The sequence below is a fragment of the Pollicipes pollicipes genome, unplaced genomic scaffold (assembly GCF_011947565.3).
Source record: "Pollicipes pollicipes isolate AB1234 unplaced genomic scaffold, Ppol_2.1 Scaffold_4740;HRSCAF=5597_pilon_pilon_pilon, whole genome shotgun sequence".
Lineage (NCBI taxonomy): Eukaryota > Metazoa > Arthropoda > Thecostraca > Pollicipedomorpha > Pollicipedidae > Pollicipes > Pollicipes pollicipes.
The window spans coordinates 11708826-11730011 of NW_023596545.1; the positions used below are offsets into that span (position 1 = coordinate 11708826).

Sequence of the window (21186 nt, forward strand, 5' to 3'; positions counted from 1 at the left end):
CCGCGGCTGGGCAGGGGAAGGTTCAGATCCGGTTTTGAAGCATTGCAAGGTCGCGGCCTCTGTTTACATTTGGGGGATGATCAAATCAATGAAATTTGCAAGCCGTTTCGTCCATCCTTCCCCTTAAGTCGGGAGCCTTGCAGATGCATTTTCAGCTCTTAGATCAGGACAAAAGTACATCATTGGAACGATACGAGTAGGAAACACAAGATTGTACGCCAAGAAGACAACAGTCGCCAGAATTGTGCAAAACCTGACAGCCTCAGCAGTGACGCGGCTAAAATTAGTGGGGTCCAGTCGGCCTCGACGGCATTCTATACATGACTTTCGTAATAGGTTCGGCGAAGACGTCAACGCGCATACAAGCAGTACATAATGGTATGTGCATAGAATCTTGATGCAATGTAAGGCTATGTAAGACTAGCATTTTGAGACATTTAAATTATTTGCACGAGTACGGCATTGATGGATCATGATCTTCATGCCTTCCCATTTATGTGTTCAGTGCACCAAGCGAGGGACAGCTCGTTGTTTTCTGAATTACTTTTTAACTCAAAGCGAGCACTTTTCCGAAGAAAAACAAGCGCGCAAAATGAGCCCTCTTTCAAAAATATTTCAAATATCTCAGGTACGTTCTTTAGTTTTTGCGATCAAGTGATGCTTTGTCGAGTTTGTTTCTTATGTGTTCATCTACTCAATACATTCCGCAGTGGTTAGATGTTCTTTGTGGTTCCACTCTCCCGCGACGCTGGCACAGCTGTGCTTTGGCCCGGAGTGCGCCGCATGTGCTCAACTGGTCGACGGTGGGCCGTAATCTGACGGTATCACTGGGGACTGTCCAGACCGAGAAAATTCCTCGGCACCAAGGTTCCCTTGTAATCTTTGCATTGGGTTTCCCCAGCTCTCGGCAGACCATGCGGAATGTGGTCTCTGGAGGAATGCAGCTGGCAATCGTCGGGATCAGGGGTTTTGCGAAATGTGCAAAGGACATCCCTTCTTCCAACAGATTGTGCAGATTGTGAGCTCTGGACGAGTGCACCTTGAATGTACTGTGGTTTATCTTTCCTTGAAGGGCTCTCATCCAAACGGACCGGTTTACTTGATCACGGCTGCAGTAATTTTTTCGCCTTTTGTTCCACATACAGCTCATATTCATGCTGTGTGCGTGTTGCTTTCATTACACTTTCACGAACGCGTCACTTTTGTGTCAGGATATTACACGAGAATTGCAAAGCTCGCAAACCGTCCTCAATTTTTACATTATATGTGTGTAGGTGAATCTTCTTCGATGTAAGGCACTGTGGCCGGGACACGTGCAGTCCTTGCTTGATCTTATCGCTCCCTCGGTTCCCTATAGTATTACTGGCAGATGCACCTGTGCTATTCAGCTCGATTGTAAGAACGGAGCATCCCAGCCAAGTATCGTTCCATTGTCGTCGCGACGCACACTCGCCCTAGTGGTGATATCCTTTGTATGTAACTAGCGTGGACGGGGCGCCCAAGCGTGATGACCTGACCCTACCGCGCCCCGTGTCAGCAGCTGCCCCCCCCCCCCCCCCCCCCCGACAGCGCCGCCTCAGATTACGTCAGGCATTTGACACTGGGGATAGAGGGATGTTTAATCCAATAAGTTGTGTAGCACGACTTCTTAGGATTCAAAATAAGGATGTGTTTGCGACAATATGTATTTCAATAAAAGCAACACGTTTATCTTGTTTTTATTGAAGTATAGCTGACACCTGAAATGTAGTCGCGCTTGAGAGACATTGTCATGTTTGCGAATGAAGGATCGGTGAGTTTTCTGAATAGCGGTGTTTAAGATTCAAGAGCATGCGAAGCCAGCAAACCTCTGCACGTCTATAACGTTAGCTCCAATGACTTCAATTTTCTCAGGGTCATGTTCAAAGCCAGAGAAAATCTCATATCCAAAATGCTCTCGAAACCCCAGGTGATCGGATGTCGAAATTAACCCTATATTGATCGGATTGACAGGGCAATAAATGTGGTAGAAAATACAAGAAGTTAGCATCGACCCCTTTCGAAAGTGCACGCCTGGACATGCGACCCTGAACCTGAAGCAGAGCCTGAAGTTGAACCTCCTAACCAATTCAAAATCGGCTACGCTCATGGCTTCTCATTATTGCAGTCCGATTTCCCACCAGTGCGCAAATTTTTTCCAGCAGTGCTCATTTTTCCGCTAGCACCAGTGCCACTGGTAAAAGAAACCCCACTTTGACCGCTGTTGAATGTGTGTATGTGTGTGTGTATACGCCTGAGCCTGCAGACCTGGCCTGAGGCTGCTCCTCTGTCATTACCAAACTACCGCTCCAAGCACAGCGGTTCTCGTGACTTTTCATTATCGTGGCACCAATTTTCCTAATAGTGCTGGACTTGACTCGACCGCCTGAAGGCTAGTGAGGCAAGAGGCCACGTGATTAGGCGGTATGCCTGTTAAACTTTCGGAAGCATTTGAGTGCTTTTTCGTGCTTGCCTTTTACAAAAAGCCGTATGTTTACCAACCAATTAAAGCGTATGTTCTTGCATGACAGCGTACTTCGAAACACTAGCCGGCTCCACCGGTATAAAAGATAGTTCTTGTTCTTACCGTCAGCCAAAAATGATAGCACTTGAGACGATGGATGAAGCAATAAGATTTAACCATACGACATGGAAAAGTTCGGGTGCTAAACTGAGCGACTCTGGGGTACGGGCCTCACACACTGACAAGACAAGTATGGGCCCGGCAAGAATACGTGCCGCCGCCCATGTCGTGGTCTCATCTGTGTTCTGTAAAATTTTGCGAAATGTTTCTCCGATTGCCATGCTATCTGTCAGTCGGTCAGGTTGTAACGGGGTTGTAAATTACCCCGAGAACTTGTAATTTACTAAAGCCACCGGAGTCGGACCGCAGTAACCAAGAAGTTCTTGTGTTCCGGACTTCATTGCCTCCGTGGTGGTTACGCCGGTTACGCCCATGGCTAGTTGTTTAATCGGTTAGCACGTTCTCTAGGCTTTTTCACGAAAGCTTGCTTCGTTGCGCAAGCACAGTGTTTGAAGTAGACCCATCGGCATGCACAGAATAGAATTCAACCCGCCGGGCTCGAAGCTGTCATGCAGTACACAGCAGACCGTGTACATCCATGAGCGAAACTCACCTCACGTATCGCCCCCCCCCCCCCCCCCCTGGCCAGCCCTCGTCATCTCCCCACGACGCTCTCTACGCGAGGCATCTGGGACAAGTCCTGCGAGTCACACCAAGTTCACCCAGACGGGCGACAGCTTATCTCACAGCGGCACTGGGTCAACGCATTTTCACTTTTGCCGAGCCACCCCGTCAGCCAGCTGTCTTTCCCCCGTGGGCTGCGGGCGTCTTCCTCTTGCTTGCCCAGCCATAGACAACTAGGACAGGAGGTTACCGGTCGCGAATTGCACCGCACTGCGCATGCGCAGGCAGGCGGCGCGTGGCGCGGTCCGTCCGGTGGCGCTGGCAGTCGGGGTTGAGCGGCGAGAGGGGGCGCCGCTGGAAACCGGGAGCGCTTGGAGGTGACCGGTGGCTCCTGAACAGCCGTGATGCTGTGCTGGGTGGTGACAGCGCTGACGGCGGCGACGGCGCTGGTCGGCGCGCTGCCGCAAGCCGACTGGGGTAACATCCAGTACCAGGTGGTGCGCAAGCAGTCGCAGGCGCCGATGCAGGAGTACCTGATGGTGCAGACGCTGGAGAAGCTCGGAATCAACCCAGACAAGGCGGGCAGCACGTTCGAGGCCGTCATGTACAAGAAGTACGGACCCGAGTGCTCGAAGCGCGTGCTGCAGACGGTGCGCGGCACGGTCCAGTGCATGAAGCGGCAGCTGGACCTGGGCCAGATTGAGTCGATCGGCGCCGGCCGGCTGCAGGCCATACAGAGCGGTAACCCGGCTGGCTTCGTCTGCCGCCTCGTCGATCTGGACGGCGTTGTTGGCTGCGCCGAGCAGCTGCAGACCAGCGGCAAGCTGGCCTGCACGCGCGACGACCTCGTGCGCAACGAGGCGCGCACGCTCAGCGCCGCCGTGCGCGCCGCGCAGCACCTCTGCCGCGATGACGGTGAGCTGTTCGGTCGAGGTTTGCGCCAGCTACAGACGTGCGAGGCGGTGGCGTACCAGAGCTACAGCGGCGACCTGGCCGACTGCATGCAGCACTTCACGCAGCTGATGCAGGAACAGGGCGTCGAGCGGCCGGGCCTGCTGACCGACTCGCTGACGGCCGTGCAGAACGTGTCGCGCAGCTGCCCGGCGCTGGTGCGGCTGTCGCAGTGTCTGCCGCCAGCGTTCGGCCGCTGTTCGCCGCTGCTCCGTGACGTGCTCACGGACGCGCTGCGCGAGGTCGTGTTCCGCGGTCTTTGCGTGGACAGCATGGAAGAGCCGAGCGTGCTGCAGGCGGTCGACGAGTTCGGCCGCCTGAACTACTACGGCGGCGCGGCCGGCGGCGCGCCGCCGCCGCGCCCCGGCCTGCCGGCGGCGCTGCTTGCTGCGCTGCTGACGCTCAGGCTGCTGTGAGCTACGGAGCCGGAACCGGAGCCGGAAATGGAGTTCAAGGGTGGGGGGGGGGGGGGGGGGGAGCACCGCGACTGTGGGGCCTGGTGTTAGCATCACGGCCAAGGGCTTCAGGACATCAGCCCTGCGACGCCGGTGGTCAGTATAGATGACCTACTATGACACAGGCGCTTACAGCCTTCGAGAGATCGGAGGCACTTCATGTGGGCTGCCGATGGACAGCAATGCTCCGGCGTGGGCGGGATTGGGCGAGGCCTGGACTAGATGGGCACTAAGAAGATGTAGGCCTCGCTGATGCCGCGTCGCTTGGACTTCACCACGATCATTGCGCCGGCGAGCCGTCGCTGCCGTGGGTGAACGTCGTCACGGCACTCCATACGCTCACGAGCATGTCGAATGCAAGACGTGCTATGGTGATTTCACGACGTTGGACGCCATGTGAGCAGTGGCCTTGCGAACAATCGTCGTAGAAAATGCAACCAAGAAGACTTTCTGGACCGAGCCGGTGCCGGCCTGTCTTCATATATCTTGAGGACCAGCTCACGCCATCGGAACTGCACCCAAAGCTGACGGCCTGCGGCGCGGCCTGAAGCGACGCTCAGCCGCGCCGCTAGGAACGAGGCGCTCCAGGGCCAGAGCCAAGCCCGTCGGCGCAGATTCGTTTGCGGCGCAGAGGTCGTCGCCGCACTTGAAGCGGCGCCGACTTCGCTGAAAGACGTCCGATCCGGTGTTGTTGAAAGCGGCTGTCGTTGAAGCCGTCCCACAGCCGCCGTTCGTGTGATGTGCTGCTCCAGGGTATTTTGCAAAGTGAGTGCTCCCTTTTGCCCGATGTACCAGAGGTCCGTGGTGGCGGCGCATTGGCGGGAGTGTATAATTGTACATCTGTCCAGTCTTATTGTCCAGTTCCGCTACCTGAGAATGTGTCCACTTCGCGAGAATGTTTTTGTGAAGGCGCTAGAAACTAGCGTCTCTTGCTTTAGGCTAAATCCGTCAAAACCCGACCAGAAGCGGCGACTTAGAAAGCGGCCGGGCGAAGCACAAACCCGGGACGATTTATCACCGGATTAGGTAGTTTCGTTAAATGGAAAGCCGCTCTTCAGCGCGGAGCCTGTCGTGGCGGCATGTGGGTTACCGTTACCTCCTCCGCCGCACGTGTCCCCAAACGGCCTTTGACCTACTCCCCACCCCGCTGGTCATCCGTAGGCGCCCATGGGGGAAACACGGCCGTTTCCCGAACGCCTCGTTCCGTGCCGTTTCCCTGGCGGCTCCGGCCGTTCCGTGCCGTTTCCCTCGGCCAGTTCGCCTTAGCCGGCCGCGCTCGGTCGACCGCCCGATATCATACACGCAGGGATTGTAACATTTCCCGTCAAACTTGGTCACCGCTGCCATCTCGCAGAAAGCGGCAAGCCTCATTCCCGGCCCAGTTTGTGTTTTTCTGTGATAACTCTCGGCCGTGTAGAGTGTTCTACCGATGATGTGCTGTTTAGTTAGGTGTGATTTCTTCATCGTTCACTGCAGGCGGCTGCAGAGTTGCATCGGCTCATACCAATACACGATGGCCTGTTTATTGAACGGCTCTGGACGCAGGCGTGACTGTGACGCGGTTTTGCACTTAATCGACTGCACAGGGACGCCCCATTACATCACTAACAACCGCCAACGAGGCGCGTGTGCACGACTTGCGCTCGTTCATTTTTCACAACACGTTGTGCAACTTTGGGGCGATACACGCGGACGTCACGAAACGGGTGAGGCAACGTTTGTGGAGAATGTTCTCCTGCTCACGGCCGGATCGGGACAGACAAGCCGTGGCTTCCACGAGATATGTGTGTCCAGGCTGGAATGTTTTCGTTTTGCAATGCTGTTGCGCTGTTTACTTCGCTCGATCACCGCATTCACTTCACCGTAACAGACGGATGACACGCCAGCCAGTTCTGCACAGCCCAACTCCAGTAGAGCTTCGATGATGGCAGGAAAGCGTTCGTCGAAACCTGGAGCATTTAACATGCTTCAGCATTGTACTTTGTCGAGTGGCATGCCTTAAAAACTTCCTTATGAATGTGATGCACACAGAAGAGGCGTGAAGTCATGTTCCTCCGAACACAAGTGTATCCAGTCGTGCTAAAGGCATATGCAATGTTCTTCACCGCTCTCCATCTTCGCTCTGGAGTTCTTGGTCGCTTAGCCCGGAATCCAGCCCCCCCCCCCCCATTGCATGTGTTTGTCGGCTGCAATTATCGTTGTTCTGCCCCCCCCCCCCGCGCCATATAACCGTCCTTTGAATGCCCGCCATCTTCGTTCTGCTCCGGTAACGCCACATCTACTCTTTAATGTTCGACTTGTCGGTCTTCGTTTCGTGTTCGTCCGAATAGTGTAATTCGTAGTGTTGCTCTAATGTCTCGCGCGGTCCTGCGTGACCAGACTCCAGCAGGACGTAACGCGGTGACCTTGTCAGGCTCCCACCAGGTGAACACGGGGTCGTGTCCGCTCTGCGTCCTCATCGTGCCGGCGCGTGGACGGCTTCACGCGTTGAGGGCGGAAGAACGCGCCTCCGACCGCCGTTTAGCGATCCGTGATTAACGAAATCGCAGTTTGCAAAGTGTTTTACAGTGACGACTTCCTGGAGACAGCAGCAAATTGCGACTCTATTTTCATATTTTTGGCTGAACAAATCCGGGTTGTCTGAAAATATCACACTTTATAGGAGTAATGTGAGCAAGTCGAAAGCTTCCACATCGGCAGTCGCGACTTGCGGTGGTGGCGAGAGCGTGCGGATAGCGTGATACACCTCATCACTGTTGCCGTAGCTTCCACTGTAGTCACCGGTGATCAATGCGCTCTGTTCCCTGGATGTCGCCATCCACGCCTGAGCGGGCTCAACCCATGAAGGGCTCCGTTGGGACAACTGTGATATCTCCGGAATAGCGGATCGCTGCGCAATAAGGATATGCGTGATTCATTTGTCTGGCGATTAGGTCTCACGGTGATCTCGCGCTCTGGAACGCTCCGCTCAGCCTCCCCAATGTTTACGGGTGTTTAGTTGTCTGAGTCCTCGTTCCCACTCGCTACACTGCTCTCGTAGCCGAAATGACGCGGCCTTTTCTACGCCATGCTTGTATGCGACGCCAATGACTATGAGCGTCCGTGCCCCCGCCAAGGATGTGCAGTAAACATCATGGGCAAGCGCCTCTGCTACAACAAAAACGGCAAGGCATTTTGGCGCTTTTGGCAAAGGGCGTTGCTTTAACGCCTCGAAAGACACCTTGCGACCATGGCAACCGTACTGTGGCGTCTGCTCAAGCTGTCAGCTTTGCTAACAGTGTGCTGGCTTTGTTTCGGCTCAGCGGCGCCGTTGGGTGGACGCGCGCCTGCCCTGCCTTTGTCTGCGCGCTCCATTTTCTTGCGTTAATTTGTACGCGTTGACAGCCGCCTTAGAAACTCGCTCGGCTGTGGCGGGCGTGGCTCGTTAATGACAAACACGCCGGAAAAGTATGACAAAACACGCGACACATGCTGTTCGGTGGCAAAACGTGGTGGGAAAGCTCCGCGAGTATCGGGTGAAAGGTCTATGACGAAAGACTGCATGACAAAATATTATAGGAGATAGGGATCGTGCAGGAGACTGGTTCTTATCGTAACCCAACAATGCTTGTCACATGGCTCATCTTTTAGATCTTTCGTCCGTTATGATTATCATTGCAATCATTTGCGATATAGCACTTTAACCAGCGAGTGACCATTTGACATGCATCGCAGCACACCAGTTGCCTTGTCAGGAGGAAGGGTCGGGTGGGCCAGCCATGTCGTGTGTCATAGTCCTTAGCACTTCTTTTGAGTGCTTCCAAGCGCGCCGCTTTTACAATTACCCTCAATCATGTTCTTATGCCTCAACCGTGACCCTTGCGTTAATGGCAGCGATACAGAACGTTGAACAAAGCGACAGAACAAACCGCATTGTGGAGTCGGCCGACTGGACCCTGCCTCAGCTGTTGCTGTTCTCTCCTCTGCGGATTGGCTTGCCGCGGGCGGGGTTTCTGCACCGAATCGCTCCGCACACAGACATCATCTGACCGGATATTCAAACCACGTGGTCAAACCCGGTGTTCGGCGACGGATTTGCACCGAATTTGCTTTTCGTTGGCGCGTGGGGAACCGGTGGAGGGAAAGCGGAGTTGTAGTCGCCATGCGGCTGTGGGGCTTCTTTTTGTAAACCTTCGGAGGTTTTACTGCGCATGTCCGATGACGACAGGCATTCACGTTTGACGAATCAGATCGTCGCGAAAAACCCTCCGCAGAGTTTGCTGGGGCTGGTTTAGGATAGAGGTGAAGCGGGCTTGTGTGAAACCTCGCGCTAAATGTCATGTTTCTGCTTCTATTTGGCGTTCAATTTAGCGCCATTCGCTGGAGACATTGTGTCTGTAGCTGAAGGGCCAGAACGTCTGTGGGTCCATAAAAACCGATCATGATCTGGCGATACCTGGACTATGGTCCGGTAATACGCATTGTGCCTGAGTTTACAATGAAAACAGATGGCATTCTCGGAACAAGAGGCTTTAATTGGCTAGCTGCCTATGTGCGAAAGGCTCTTCCACCGAATCAGGATGTCTGATGAAAACTGATTTACTAGTTCGAAAAGATTGGCAGAAACGAAACCCGCACCATTATTGATAGGTGAAATGGTGCAGGTTTTTTGCGAGTCGTGAAAGTATATTTGGGCATGAGGAACAAGGAACCCGAACCCGAGCAACAAGGAACCCGCTGAAACAGGACAGACGGCTTAGTCTTAGCTGGGCTTGCCTTAAGTGGCACGTGCACAGCAGGCTAAGAGGGCACAGCGCCCACAAGTTTTGGATAAACCCGTGGGAAGTCACGGCAGATCTCCGCTTCCGCCACTGTTCCCGCCGCCGTTCGTTGAGCCTGCACCGCCGGCGCAGCCCAGTTCGCAGGCGCCGCGAGCCGCGCGCCGCCCGGCCGGCCCGGCGCGGCCGCCCGGCCGGCGGCGCCCGTCAGCTGATCCGGTGGCAGCCAGCTGACCGGCGGACTACTTCCCGCGCCGTTGCGCCGGCCGGCCGGGTCGGGTCGTTTTCACTGGCGCGCCGGCTATCGGGCACACGGCGCGCGCGCCCGCCGCCGACCCAGCGAAAGTCGCGCCCGGCAGCCGCCGGCCAGGGGCGCGTCGAGGGCACGGACTCGGGAGGCGTCGCGACGTGATCGGACGGCGGCCGGTTTCTCCTGGCCCACATCGCCGCGGAGGACCGACCACGTGAGAGCCGGGGTCGCTTGTGGTATGCGCTTCCGGCGGTGCTCCCGCGAGCAGCGCTGCGTGCAGGACGTCAACAGGACGGCGCGCCGCGGGCGGGGGTGACGTCGCGCCACGTCCGGCGTGCACGCACACGCCCCTGCGCGTGTGCGCACTTCTGCCGGCTGCGGACGGCGCAAACAGCGGCGAGGTGGTGTGCTACGCCCGTCACGCAAAACACAAGCCGGGGCTGTGTGCCTTCCACACGGCGCTGTGGGTGTTCACGCCTGTTTTCCTCCCAAGTTGGAAGGTCAAGCTTGGATGGCGAAATGAACGCGGTCGGCGGTGTCCTCGATCGTTGCATGATTCTGTGCTGGTCCAAAAACTGCGATTTGTTGCGAGTCGTACTGCGAGCTGCTCTTGTGTGTGGTTTGGCTAGGTCAAGGCTTCTCAGGTGCCCTCAACGCTTCATTCGAAGCCCCGGGATGAAGGCGGGTGATCAGAGCGGCTACGATGCCTCAGTCACACTCAGTGAACCTAAACGAATTCCTCCCTACGCTGCCCAAAGATAATCCTACTGGGATGGCCTTGCCGTGCGGAAGGCCGAGATGCGGTTGTGCTCCCGGACGAGGACAGCGCCGGCCCCTGTTGGACATCCCTCCCCCCCCCCTCCCGGCGTGGTGAGCACTGCAGGGTGCGGGAGGAAGCGGCGAAACTGAATCAGAGGGCGGATATACCCAATCGCCTGCATTGTCAGCAGGGTTTTGTGGACGAACGGCGACGCTACATGGGAGGCGGGGCAGACTACCACCTGGACCGAAACAAGGGAGCAGTATGCTTCAGCTCCCCCCTCCCCTCCCCCTTCCCGTTATTCTGTCACCAGCATGCCGTGAAATCGGCTTTTAAATACATCAGCCATCAGCTAGCGAAGCCTTTTTCAGGACAGAATGAGCCATAGGTCCTGTAAAAATGAGCCTCAAGCCGTGGCATAGCAGGTAATGAAAGGCTTCACTGGGCGGTCACCTGGAAACAGAACGAAAAAATCGGTATATGCGGTAAATGCGCCACGCTTTGCGATCAGTGCATTGTCGATGAGGCGATGTAAAAAGTGCTGACGTCCAACCGAGCTGGGCTGGCCAACATCCTGGATTAATATTAGGTATTTCTTGTTTTCGTAACGCTGGTACGCATGGCATGCATAGGCGTGGGAAAGTTTCAACAAGTGTGGGGGGGGCAAGCTCAGGGTGTACTTCAGGAACTTTTTCCGGAAAGCGAGCCAGATGACCGGGGCGGGGGGAGGTAGGAATGGAAATTATTATCGCTCTCTATTCAAATGTAATGGCTGCTATGCTCGCTATGCATTTAGGGCTGTTTATCACTGGTGCACAATCTTGCCTGTTCGACTCATCTGTCATTTGATAAATAAGGCTATCGTGCTTCCCTAGATTATTCGTCCATTTTAACATTGTCTTTCCTGGGGAGACGAAATTCCACGAGCGGGTAGGTATTTTGGGTCATTAAGGAAGCGCTTGACTCCACAGTGTAGATGCCCAAATACGGCCTGGATATAGGCTGGTGAGAATTTGGAAAGTGGATCGATGGCTCACAGTGCGCCAGGTTTTTCATGGGCCTTCATTTCGCTGGCTGCTTTTTAAGAAATAGGACTTGTCGCAGCATTTCAGGCGGAAACAAATTCGGGAGCATGAAACTGCTAGAAACAATGTGACAAAACCCATAAATCTGGAGATTCTGTTTTAAGAATCAAGCCACATAATAGGGCCCATCTGGCATATGTTCCCTATCTGGGCCCTGCTCCTGTCCGCTGTCGGTAGTCACTGCCCTGGCCTGGATGTCTCCCGCATGACTGACTGCGAGCTGATCGTGTGGCTACCTTGTTGCATACTTTTGGATCAGCGCTACTTCTACATGGTGTATGAAACATGTGTTGGACACCTGCAACAGTATTTTCCCGAATGATGTTCCCTTATACCACATCATCGCAAAAAAACAGCCTGCGGGAAGCTGTCTGCCTTAGGTATGGATTGGCCCAACGGACACTTCATTGCCTATCATGCAACGTACGCGACTTGATCTGCTTTTGTGTGTAGGCAGGGGCGTAGCCAGAGCCTTGTCAAGAGGGAACACAGGGTTGGCAAGAGCCCATCTAATGGTGACCCCCCCCCCCCCAAAAAAGAAGAAAATCCGGATATGGCTAACTTGTTGACAAGTGACACAGTTTTCTTCGTTTTATTGTTATTTTTAACATGTAGCCAGAACAGAAACCAGGAGCTACCGTGAGCTCAACTTTGTTTGCACTTCGAGGCCAATAAGCTGCAGAAATCAGGCGTTGAGCGACTGCATGGAAGAAATCGCCGGCGCTGTTAATTTACAATATTTAGCTGATTCTTTCTAATCCGATAGAACTTAGAAGCTTTTTCAATTTTTCACCTGGGTTCTACAGACATTGAGGACATCGCAAAGGTAGATTGTAGATCGATATGTTTGATCCAAATGTGAAGACGAAAATTAGATTGCAAATCGAGCGGTCAACGATGTGCATTATCATGGAAAAGCCATGTTTGTCTGAAAATGTTCACCATTCAGTCGGATTGGATTAGTGGTGCAATTCATGTAACGTGTTTTTTTAACATGCTCGCTCGCAAGTCTTAGCAACAAAAACCTCGACACCAGGCGTTGCGGTCTCCATAGTCCGCGGAGCGTTAGCCCAGTAGCTAACATTTAGCCGTGGCCCACCGGTGGACGAAAATGATGACCTTTCTCAGAAGTCCCAGACGATTGGCCACTTACAATCTGAATTCAAACCTTGTCTGAAAAAGAGGAGCTAACAGAACAGGTTGACGACATGGAGAGAAACACTAGGCCCATAGCCTTATGTTTTGACGCAACGAGTTCGATTAAAGCAGAGATGGAAAAATAACTAAAGACTTAAAGCAAAAGACCAAAACTCCGAAGATACTGAGATGCAGCTTCCCTGACATCACCCTTCGAGAGGAACGCATGTCTGTGGCGCATCGTCTGTCAAAAGCGAACACAGTCATCTGCGCCTTTCATGACAAAAACCTGCGTAACAACAAAATGAAGATTATCTGAAGCTAAAGAAAATCGCGTCAACACCGTACTGCGATCGTATATTCACGTGCGAGTTGCCGGCCCCATCGAAGCGCGTGCTCTTCAACCACCTACTAGCCACGAAAAACGAAAAGCTGCTATGAGCGGTCTTCACCAAAAATGGCCCGGGCTGCAAGATCGCTCAGCGGTCGAACCCTGCCCACGTTACGACGCGGCAAGACATCGGAGATCTGCGCCGGCAGCTGGCAGCTGCGGGCGGCGCGCCGGCTAGCTAACACGGTTGAGCCTGCGTTCCATCGCGGCTGGCGGTGTCCCGGCGGCGGGTGGAGGGGTCCCGGTGGCGGGTGGAGGGTTCCGGTGGCGGCTGGCGGTGTCCCGGTGGCGGCTGGAGGGATCCCGGTGGCGACTGGAGGGGTCCCGGTCGCGGGCGGGCGGCGGGCGGCGGGTGGTGACGTTCTGGCAGCCGCTGACTGTGTTCCGGCGGTGACCAGCGATGTTTCGGCGCCTGGCCACATTCGGCCTGCGGCCATTGGCACTGTGCCAGCGCTGGCCGTGGACCGGCTCCCCTCGTCTGCGCACGGTGGCATCGCGCTCATGTACGTACCTGGCGGCGTATGACTGAACCCTCTGCAACAATCTAGAATTCATGACTAAGTCATGAACAATACCATAGCTCTTTCTCATAATGTCACCCGGTGTAGCAAAGTGTCTTTAGCTAGCGTAACATCATAGTTTGGCAGATAGAGGCAGCAAATGAGAGACGTGGTCTAGGTCTATGGAAATTATAAAAACAACCTTTTGAACGGCCATCTGCTTACTGATGGGATAAAGGATGAGACTTGTGTTCCTAGGAACAGAAGAGGCAAGCATGCCGGGTGTAACGATCTTTGAGTGCTAGTTGACGTGTTGTTCGGTAACGATAGACTGATCAGCATACAAAGCGTTTAAGGATTAGCTCGAACTTAACGTGAAAAGGAACAGAGGACAAAGTGTCGCAGCTGGAATGAATCTCCTTTAACTAGTTATTGTGAGGAGAGCTTGATTTATGACTACCTTTAAAGCTAAGGCATAGTTGTAAGAGCTAAAGCAAATGCTGCAAATGAGCGACGCATCTTCTCCAAGGCAAACTGGCTAGAAAGTGGTGAAGAACCTACTGGGTACTTTTTGCGGTTATTGAAGAAACGGGCCGAAGATGAGGTAATGAAGCTTAGCTAAATGGGGGCCCTGAAGCTTAGTTGAATCGTTCGCCTACTGCGGTGTGCATCCAGATGGCGATTAATTTTCCTAAGACGTCAGGCACCGCTTCCCATAAATTGCTGTTGGGGACTTGGTTTGACAAAAGTGTGGCTGTTAGATACAAACTAAGCATTTTCTACTCAGGCCTGCTCCAAATATTTGGGCTTGGTTGTTCGAGCCTGGACTGGGCGCGGCATAACAAGTAAGGGAAGAAATTATGAGGTTTGATGATCACACTTGATACGAAGTTTTCCTGCCTTTCATCGCTGCACAGACTTGTACGCCATCAGATTCACTGGTGACATCATCGTCAGACAGGGACGATTCTTAACTTTCATATAGATAAGAAAGTAATATTAGCCTTATCCCTCGGAGAAAAACCAGGAAAATGGAAATATAGTTGGAAAACGGAAATATATAAAAACACGCCATAGTTGGGTTGACATTTCGGCAGCATGCCTTTACCGAAACAATAGCATAAGTCAACCGAAATACGAACACGATATCAAACGAAATATTTGCCTGACTTTATATCTTTTTTCCTGTCTTTTTTTTCTCTGAGGAATAAGGCTTATAGTACTGTCTTATTCTTGACGTACGGTCAACTGCGTGCAAAGTACCCCAATTGCAGGATTAGCCTCCCGAGGTATCAGTATCTTTTAGTGTAACTCCCGCAAGGTAGAAGCTGTTGTTCATGGAAACCGGGAACTTGGAACTCGTGTGTACAGAGGAGAGGGATGCTCAAATGTACTTTAAATTTGGGTCGCGAAAAAAGCCACCCGCTGCTTCTTATTGGAAGGAATTGTATCTTTTGGCATAAAAAACACGCAAGCCAAAAGCGTTCCAAAAATGGGAATCGGAGGTACTCACCCCGGATACGTGAACAAAGTACCTCGAAATCGTGCAACGCTGTTGTGTCTCTACCCAGATTCAGTCACTGTAGTTTCAAATTATTCGTAGGTATACGCCCACTAAAAGATTTTTGCACGTAAGACACGCTATAGAATCGCCTTTACGCACATACTGTGAGGAAAGTGAGACTTGAGTGCACTATTCAACCGCGAGATCGTGCGCGCCTTTTGGCGCAAGATCCCAGCTACTGTAAACCGTCACGTTAGACCTACCTGAATCAGGTTAGAAGCGAGCGCTGCGCTACTAAATCTCGTGATATTGCTAGCTAAAAGGCATTCAGGTGCTAAGAACAAAAGAAGACCTCTGAAGCATTTCGAGTGCATGTAGAGCAATTCCTTCAAGACGAACGAATAATGGCTTACAGAAGCGAACGGGGTAAGCAGCGGTCTATGGAAAATGGGGAATTTTTGTGATGGTGACTTGATCATGTTCTGAGCAGTGAAACCCAGCACTGGCAAGGATTGTCGTGCAGTCATGGTGATATGTAAATACGTTTTGCTATTTTACCGGCATGCACGTTGCTGCTCAGAATGATGTACTGTGTCCAGTATGATGACCTGACAAACGTCAGTATTGCGCGCAGTCGACCCCCGCTCTGGTCGCTTCATCCTGTGGCCGGACGACCGTTCATTGGTCCGCTCCGGGATGGCGGTCGCCACGACCGCGGAGCGACCCCCGGGGTCGAACACTCTCAACACCGCTGTGCTGCGCGGGGCGGCGTCAGCGGTGCGGAGCGGCCCCGGGGTCGAACACTCCCAGCACCACTGTGCTGCACGGGGCGGCGTCAGCTGGGTCAAACACTCCCAGCACCGCTGTGCTGCGCGGGGCGGTGGCGTCTTAGTTCAGTGTCTGGTGATGTGTGTACGTGAGTGTTTGCGACAAATCTGTGTTGAGATGGCTAATGAAGTGCGAAAAATATACGGATCCTATGTAACGCTAGCAATGAAGTTTGAATGGAAAATTAAATTAAGAGCTGAAACAGCCGTTATGGTGCGTTCGGTAAGCATCATAGCGCAACATCGGCTGATTCATGTGGCCATGTGGACCGTAGGAGCCACGTTCATCGCTAAAGGCAAACGGTCTGAGGTCAGGGCAAGATGTGTATGTGGGGACATTGACAACATGTATGGGCGTTTAAAGGAAATATGTGTTCTAAACATTTATCCGCGAGGGAGAGGAATCACGATCTGAAAAAGTTTTTAAACATAAGTACACTTTTTTCGATCCTTGCTTTCCACTTCCGGGGACAAAGGTACTGGACGTGCAAGACACGATAAGACATAAGAAACAAGCCTGTTAGGAGAGGATAAACGAGTGGTTCCCACAATGTCCATGTACATAACCGTCGTCGCTGGGGTTGACACCATTACGATCCCAAACATCTCGGCATTGATAGGCTTATTACAATAATTGCCAGCCATATGGAAGTGACGCAGTTTGTTCTTGTTTAATGTTAACTCCGTTTGCGAGTACACCTTAGCTCATAGCCTTAGCCTTATACCTAGTAAACGAGCCTCTTAGCTCACGAATGGCCGAGTCATCGTCGAATCTTGTTGTGAATTAGAGTTGTCACTTGGGGATTCCGAACCCCCGTCCCGCCCGCAACGTAATTATCTGAGAACCGTCATCTAGCCAGCAGTAAAGTTACAGGCGAAATTCCCACAGAAGTTCACAGGACAGAAGCTTTAAGTCTCACTTTGTACCCACAATCACACCTGTAGATGCACATAATCGATTTGTGTAAGATTTCTATGACAGCGGGTTCTGCCGACGTAAGCCCAGCTGCTCATTTTTTGCGTACTTTGTCTTGTCCACTTCTTTGTCACTTCTTAAGCTCCCAGACCTCCGCTTGCTGGCCGTCAAAGCCTGCAGAGAGCCAGCCAGCCCGCGTCCCCTGGACTTGAGGACTCAAAAGTGGTCCCAATGGCGAGAGCAGCTGAACTGAGGACTCAGCGGCTCATAGATCAGGAGCCACTCTGGGCCGCGGGGGCCGAGGTGGGGGATCCGTCATTCAGGTGGAGAAGCATTAATCGCAGAACAAAATGGTGCAGCGTTATTAGCTAGGAAAATGATCGCGTGGAAAATCAAGCACTGTGCAAATTCGTCATGAAGTGGTCGCAATATATCACCTCGCACGATAATGTGGCATCAGTGACTCGCTTTGGCGTGTCACTTATGTGGTGTGCACGAACAAAGGGCCGTTGCTGCACATGCCCGCTAGGTGGCTCGACTGATGAACTGCGTGGAATGTCTGGATTGTTGAGGGGTCACAGCGCATTTCCACAGCGTTTCGACGGCGGACTAAAGCGCAGGAGCTGCAAAATTTTAGTTTTTGCTAGGTTTGCTGTGCTTAAAAAGCTGCTTTCTGAAATATTTCTTCTCTGGTCATTTTAGGGAGAATGAAATAGCAAACTTGTATTAGGGCCCGGGGACTGGTGGACGCTGCTGGACGCGGCCCACTGCGTCTCAGCTTTGCAACAAAGCTGGATGGGCACAGAGCGTTAACATCCCATATTGGTTTGAGTGCGCATTATTTTGCAGCTCGTCCGTCAGCTGTTTCCACTTCAGATAGCCTGGGTGAGTTCCTTGTGATAGGGTGGGATTGAGCATATACCCAACAGCGCAAGGACATTGCAGACAGGTTGCATGGTGTGGGAGGGTGTAAAAACTGTAATGTTAATGGTTGTTATCCTTGCATCCGCAGTGTGCAAATGTATCCGGATTTTTGCTCCCATTGCACCAGGGTCTACGCCTGAAGCGCTTGCAATGCGCTTTACCTCAATTCCATCGCAGCCATTGCAGCTACCGATTTGATGCATTCAGCCACAGTGTACCTTGGGCACGATCTCTGTTCTGAATTGATTGGCCTGTGGGTATCTAAGTTCTAAGCACGTGTGATGGTAGATAAATAAGTTATATGAACGTTCTTGCATTAACTTCGAAGACGAACAAGCTAGAGCGAGCTTTGCTGCCCACAGCCGCTTCAGCCTGGCCTGCACCGCGCCACCACCAGAGGCGCCTGCGGGTGGTCACAGCGCAGTAATGCTTGCGACTGCCGTGCCTAGGTTAGAGAGGCTCAGGCGCGCGAGCGAGGAGACGCGTGAGATCACGCACATGCCGCGCCGAAGTCCCCCAGTAACAGCCACGCAGACGCCTCGACTTTCGAGATATCCGCAGATGTTTTGGGGAGCGGATGAACGCACGCCTCCAAAGCTGAGCAGTGCGCACTATTTGCACGAAACTTAGCACAAGCTGAAGGCGCAGTTGGATCCCTTCTACCCTTGCTGACGATATTCATACGAGCAGCGGCGTGGTTGAGTGTTTGGGACATATTACCCGTGATATTTTGACCCGTGACATTTTACCCCGTGAGTTTATGAGCGCACGGATGCAAATGCAGAAGTGTATGAACGTAGTGCTCCATGCGGGCACGTGTCTTCCCATCTTTTAAATTTATGATATATTAAGGCGTGCGAGATTAACGTTGATCGCTGATATTCGAGAGAGACGCGTAAAATCTAACAGATAGAAAACACGCCAAGCTGTTTTACGCTATGCTAAAAACTTGTCTGCCTGCGGATTTCTTACTATGGGTTGTCAGTGAAAATGTTTGAGTCGTCCCCTCCCCTCCCCCCCCCCCCCCCCCCCCCCCCCCCCCCCCCCCCCCCACCTCCTCACTGCAATTCCTTCAACCGCCCCCCTGAAAATGTCACGCCAACAAAGAATTCACGGGGCTTTAGTGCGGAAAGGAGTGTTCAGTTAAGCTGGCCCCCTCGTTGACTGTTGAGATCACTGAGTACGCGTGCCTTTACACTGCCGGATAAAAAATTATCGGATAAGAATGAACGTGAAAACCTTAAAACTGACCTATCGTAGGCTCATTTTCTCGGCCCCTTTCAACTGGGAACAGACTACTAGTTTACTGTAACGAAGTTTCGCTTGTGCTCAAAAGGCAATATGCGGTGTCCAGTCACAGGAACCAGTAACATAACAGCTTTTGGTTCATGAATTTACACTATTTTGCCGTGGTGGGTTTGAATTTGTACGAGAGGAAAATGTTTTGAATTTCAACACGCCCAGAAGCGAGTGTGGGGTAGGAGGTGCGGAAGTGCCGATTTATAGGGGAGGGAAGAGCGACATGGGACGCCTCGTTTTTTTTTTTAAAGGCGTGTGATCGGGGTTATCTTTATGTGGAAATGTCCCGTCTGATGCGCCTCTCACCTTCGACAGAGGGCAAGGAACTCATCCCAACTGAGTGAGAAAATCGTGCGGTGTAATTGCACTTCCCGCGCCGTAGACTTCTGTCACGAAGATGAGGAAAATTCTCAGCCTACCGCTAATTTCAGATGTTAAATATCAAGGCCTGCGACCAACCCGAGCACGCTTGCCTGGCCGTGCGAGCAGCGCGGGGAAGTGATGCACAACCCGCGGAAGGCCTCGGCGTTCGAGCGCGCCGTATTCAGCTGCATTTGCATAGTGTTGTTCGGTCCGTTCCGGCCATTTTTCACACGTCACGTTGTTACGTGCACTGGATTTATTACATGCTGGCCGAGCGAGCTGTCGTGAATGGTGGTTCCCATCGCTTCAGAGTGACTTGCTTTTAGCTAAGCGAAGCCTGCATTCGGCGCCGCGTGCACGATTCCATTCGAATGGCTCCCAGGTGAAGGTGTGCCCAATCATGGTTCGGAGAAGTGACTGGCTGTCCTTGGAGCCGACCTCTGCTCCTCGCTCAAGGTCACGTCCCATGAGGCGCGGTCTCTGATACTCTGATACTCTGGGTCGGTACTGGCCACCGAGCGCTCTCAATGTCTAGTCGTGATGCTTTGCATCGGAGGTGCAGCCACCTGCAAAGGGACTTTGGCTTTGCTTAGCCCGGTCGACGTGAGCGTCAAAATATTATCAGCCTCTAAGGAATGCTTCCCAGCATGAAAAGTTCGGTGCTGTAACGACTACCTTGTCCTGGTTACCACAAATGTGTTGGCCAGCGTCTGCTCTAATCTCCTGGTGCGGCAGAAACCCTGCGTCGCTGTATCTCCGTGCGCGGTCAGTTGGCTCCTTCGGTTCTGGGTTATTTTGACTGCACGCAGCCTCGGGAGAAGGCGCACCTTGTTTTGCCTTGCTTCCACAGCAGCAGAATCCGCATTTTCACAGCTACGATCAGCAGGCCGTGCCTCAGTTTCGTCAGCCTGATAGCGTTTGAAAGCAGGCCTGTACCTCTACTTCGCTAAGTACGTGAACCGGCTGCACCTCTGTTTCGCTAGTGCCCTGAACCGGGCCGTGTCTGTGCCGCCAGCTACGGCAACCGGGGGCATAACCAGCCGTGCATACACCACGGCACCGGCCGCTGCTTCATCACGTCACAGAACCATGGCTACGCCGTCGACGAGGCCTCCGTGCCCGAGCCGTGGCAGCCGCTCTTCACCAACGCCAACGACAAGACTAATGAAGGACTGCTGCACGCTACTAAGCCCTTCTTCAGGTATGCGCGCGGGCGCAGCCGGTATGTCTGCGGCACATGTCGCGGCGTCATTGCTCTGCCGTTTCAAGGTAATGCTAAACGGGTTTTAAGGATCACGCTCCGGGGCCTCTGCAGCATTATCGATGATGCGGCATCGCACGAGTGTGCCTGTGTTTGGCCTGTGCTGTGAGAGGGGGATTACCCGGTTCCCAAGGAAGACGCCAGTGGAGTGTGTAGGAAAATGACCGCTTGGTGCATGCTGGCACAGCATTCCTGTAAGCGACAGCGTTAAGAAGAACGGACGGCCATTACCTGTCAGGGTTCCGTGTAGCTTACACCGAACCAAGCCAGCCGCGCCGTGATTCCGAATGATGAGCGGAACAGCCGCGACCCTGTCACAGCGCAGACGTGACGCCGGCGAGGTCCTGCCCTTGGCACTGACAGTTCATGCGGGCCCAGCCGTTGGGAATCGGCCCCGCACGGCCAAACGACACCAAGACATGAAGAACGACCCTCACGAATGCGATAATACTCCGCATATGCACACTGTACGGAGTGGTAGTCTCCACTCCCCCCCCCCTTACTTCCCGTCCCTTCCTCCTCCTCCTCCTCCTCCTCCTCCTCCTCCTCCTCCTCCTCCTCCTCCTCCTCTCTCTCCTCCCTCCTCCTCCTCCTCCTCCTCCTCCTCTCTCTCTCCTCCTCTCCTCTCTCTCTCTCTCTC

General features: G+C 53.2%; 1 protein-coding gene across 1 annotated transcript in view; it reads left to right on the plus strand.

Moving 5' to 3' along the window:
* LOC119097924 (CAD protein-like) overlaps positions 1-21186 on the plus strand; it is a 110652-nt gene that overhangs the window by 32465 nt on the left and 57001 nt on the right. The window contains 1 exon segment of the mRNA XM_037220869.1: positions 20301-20486. Coding sequence (XP_037076764.1) covers positions 20301-20486 — 186 coding nt within the window.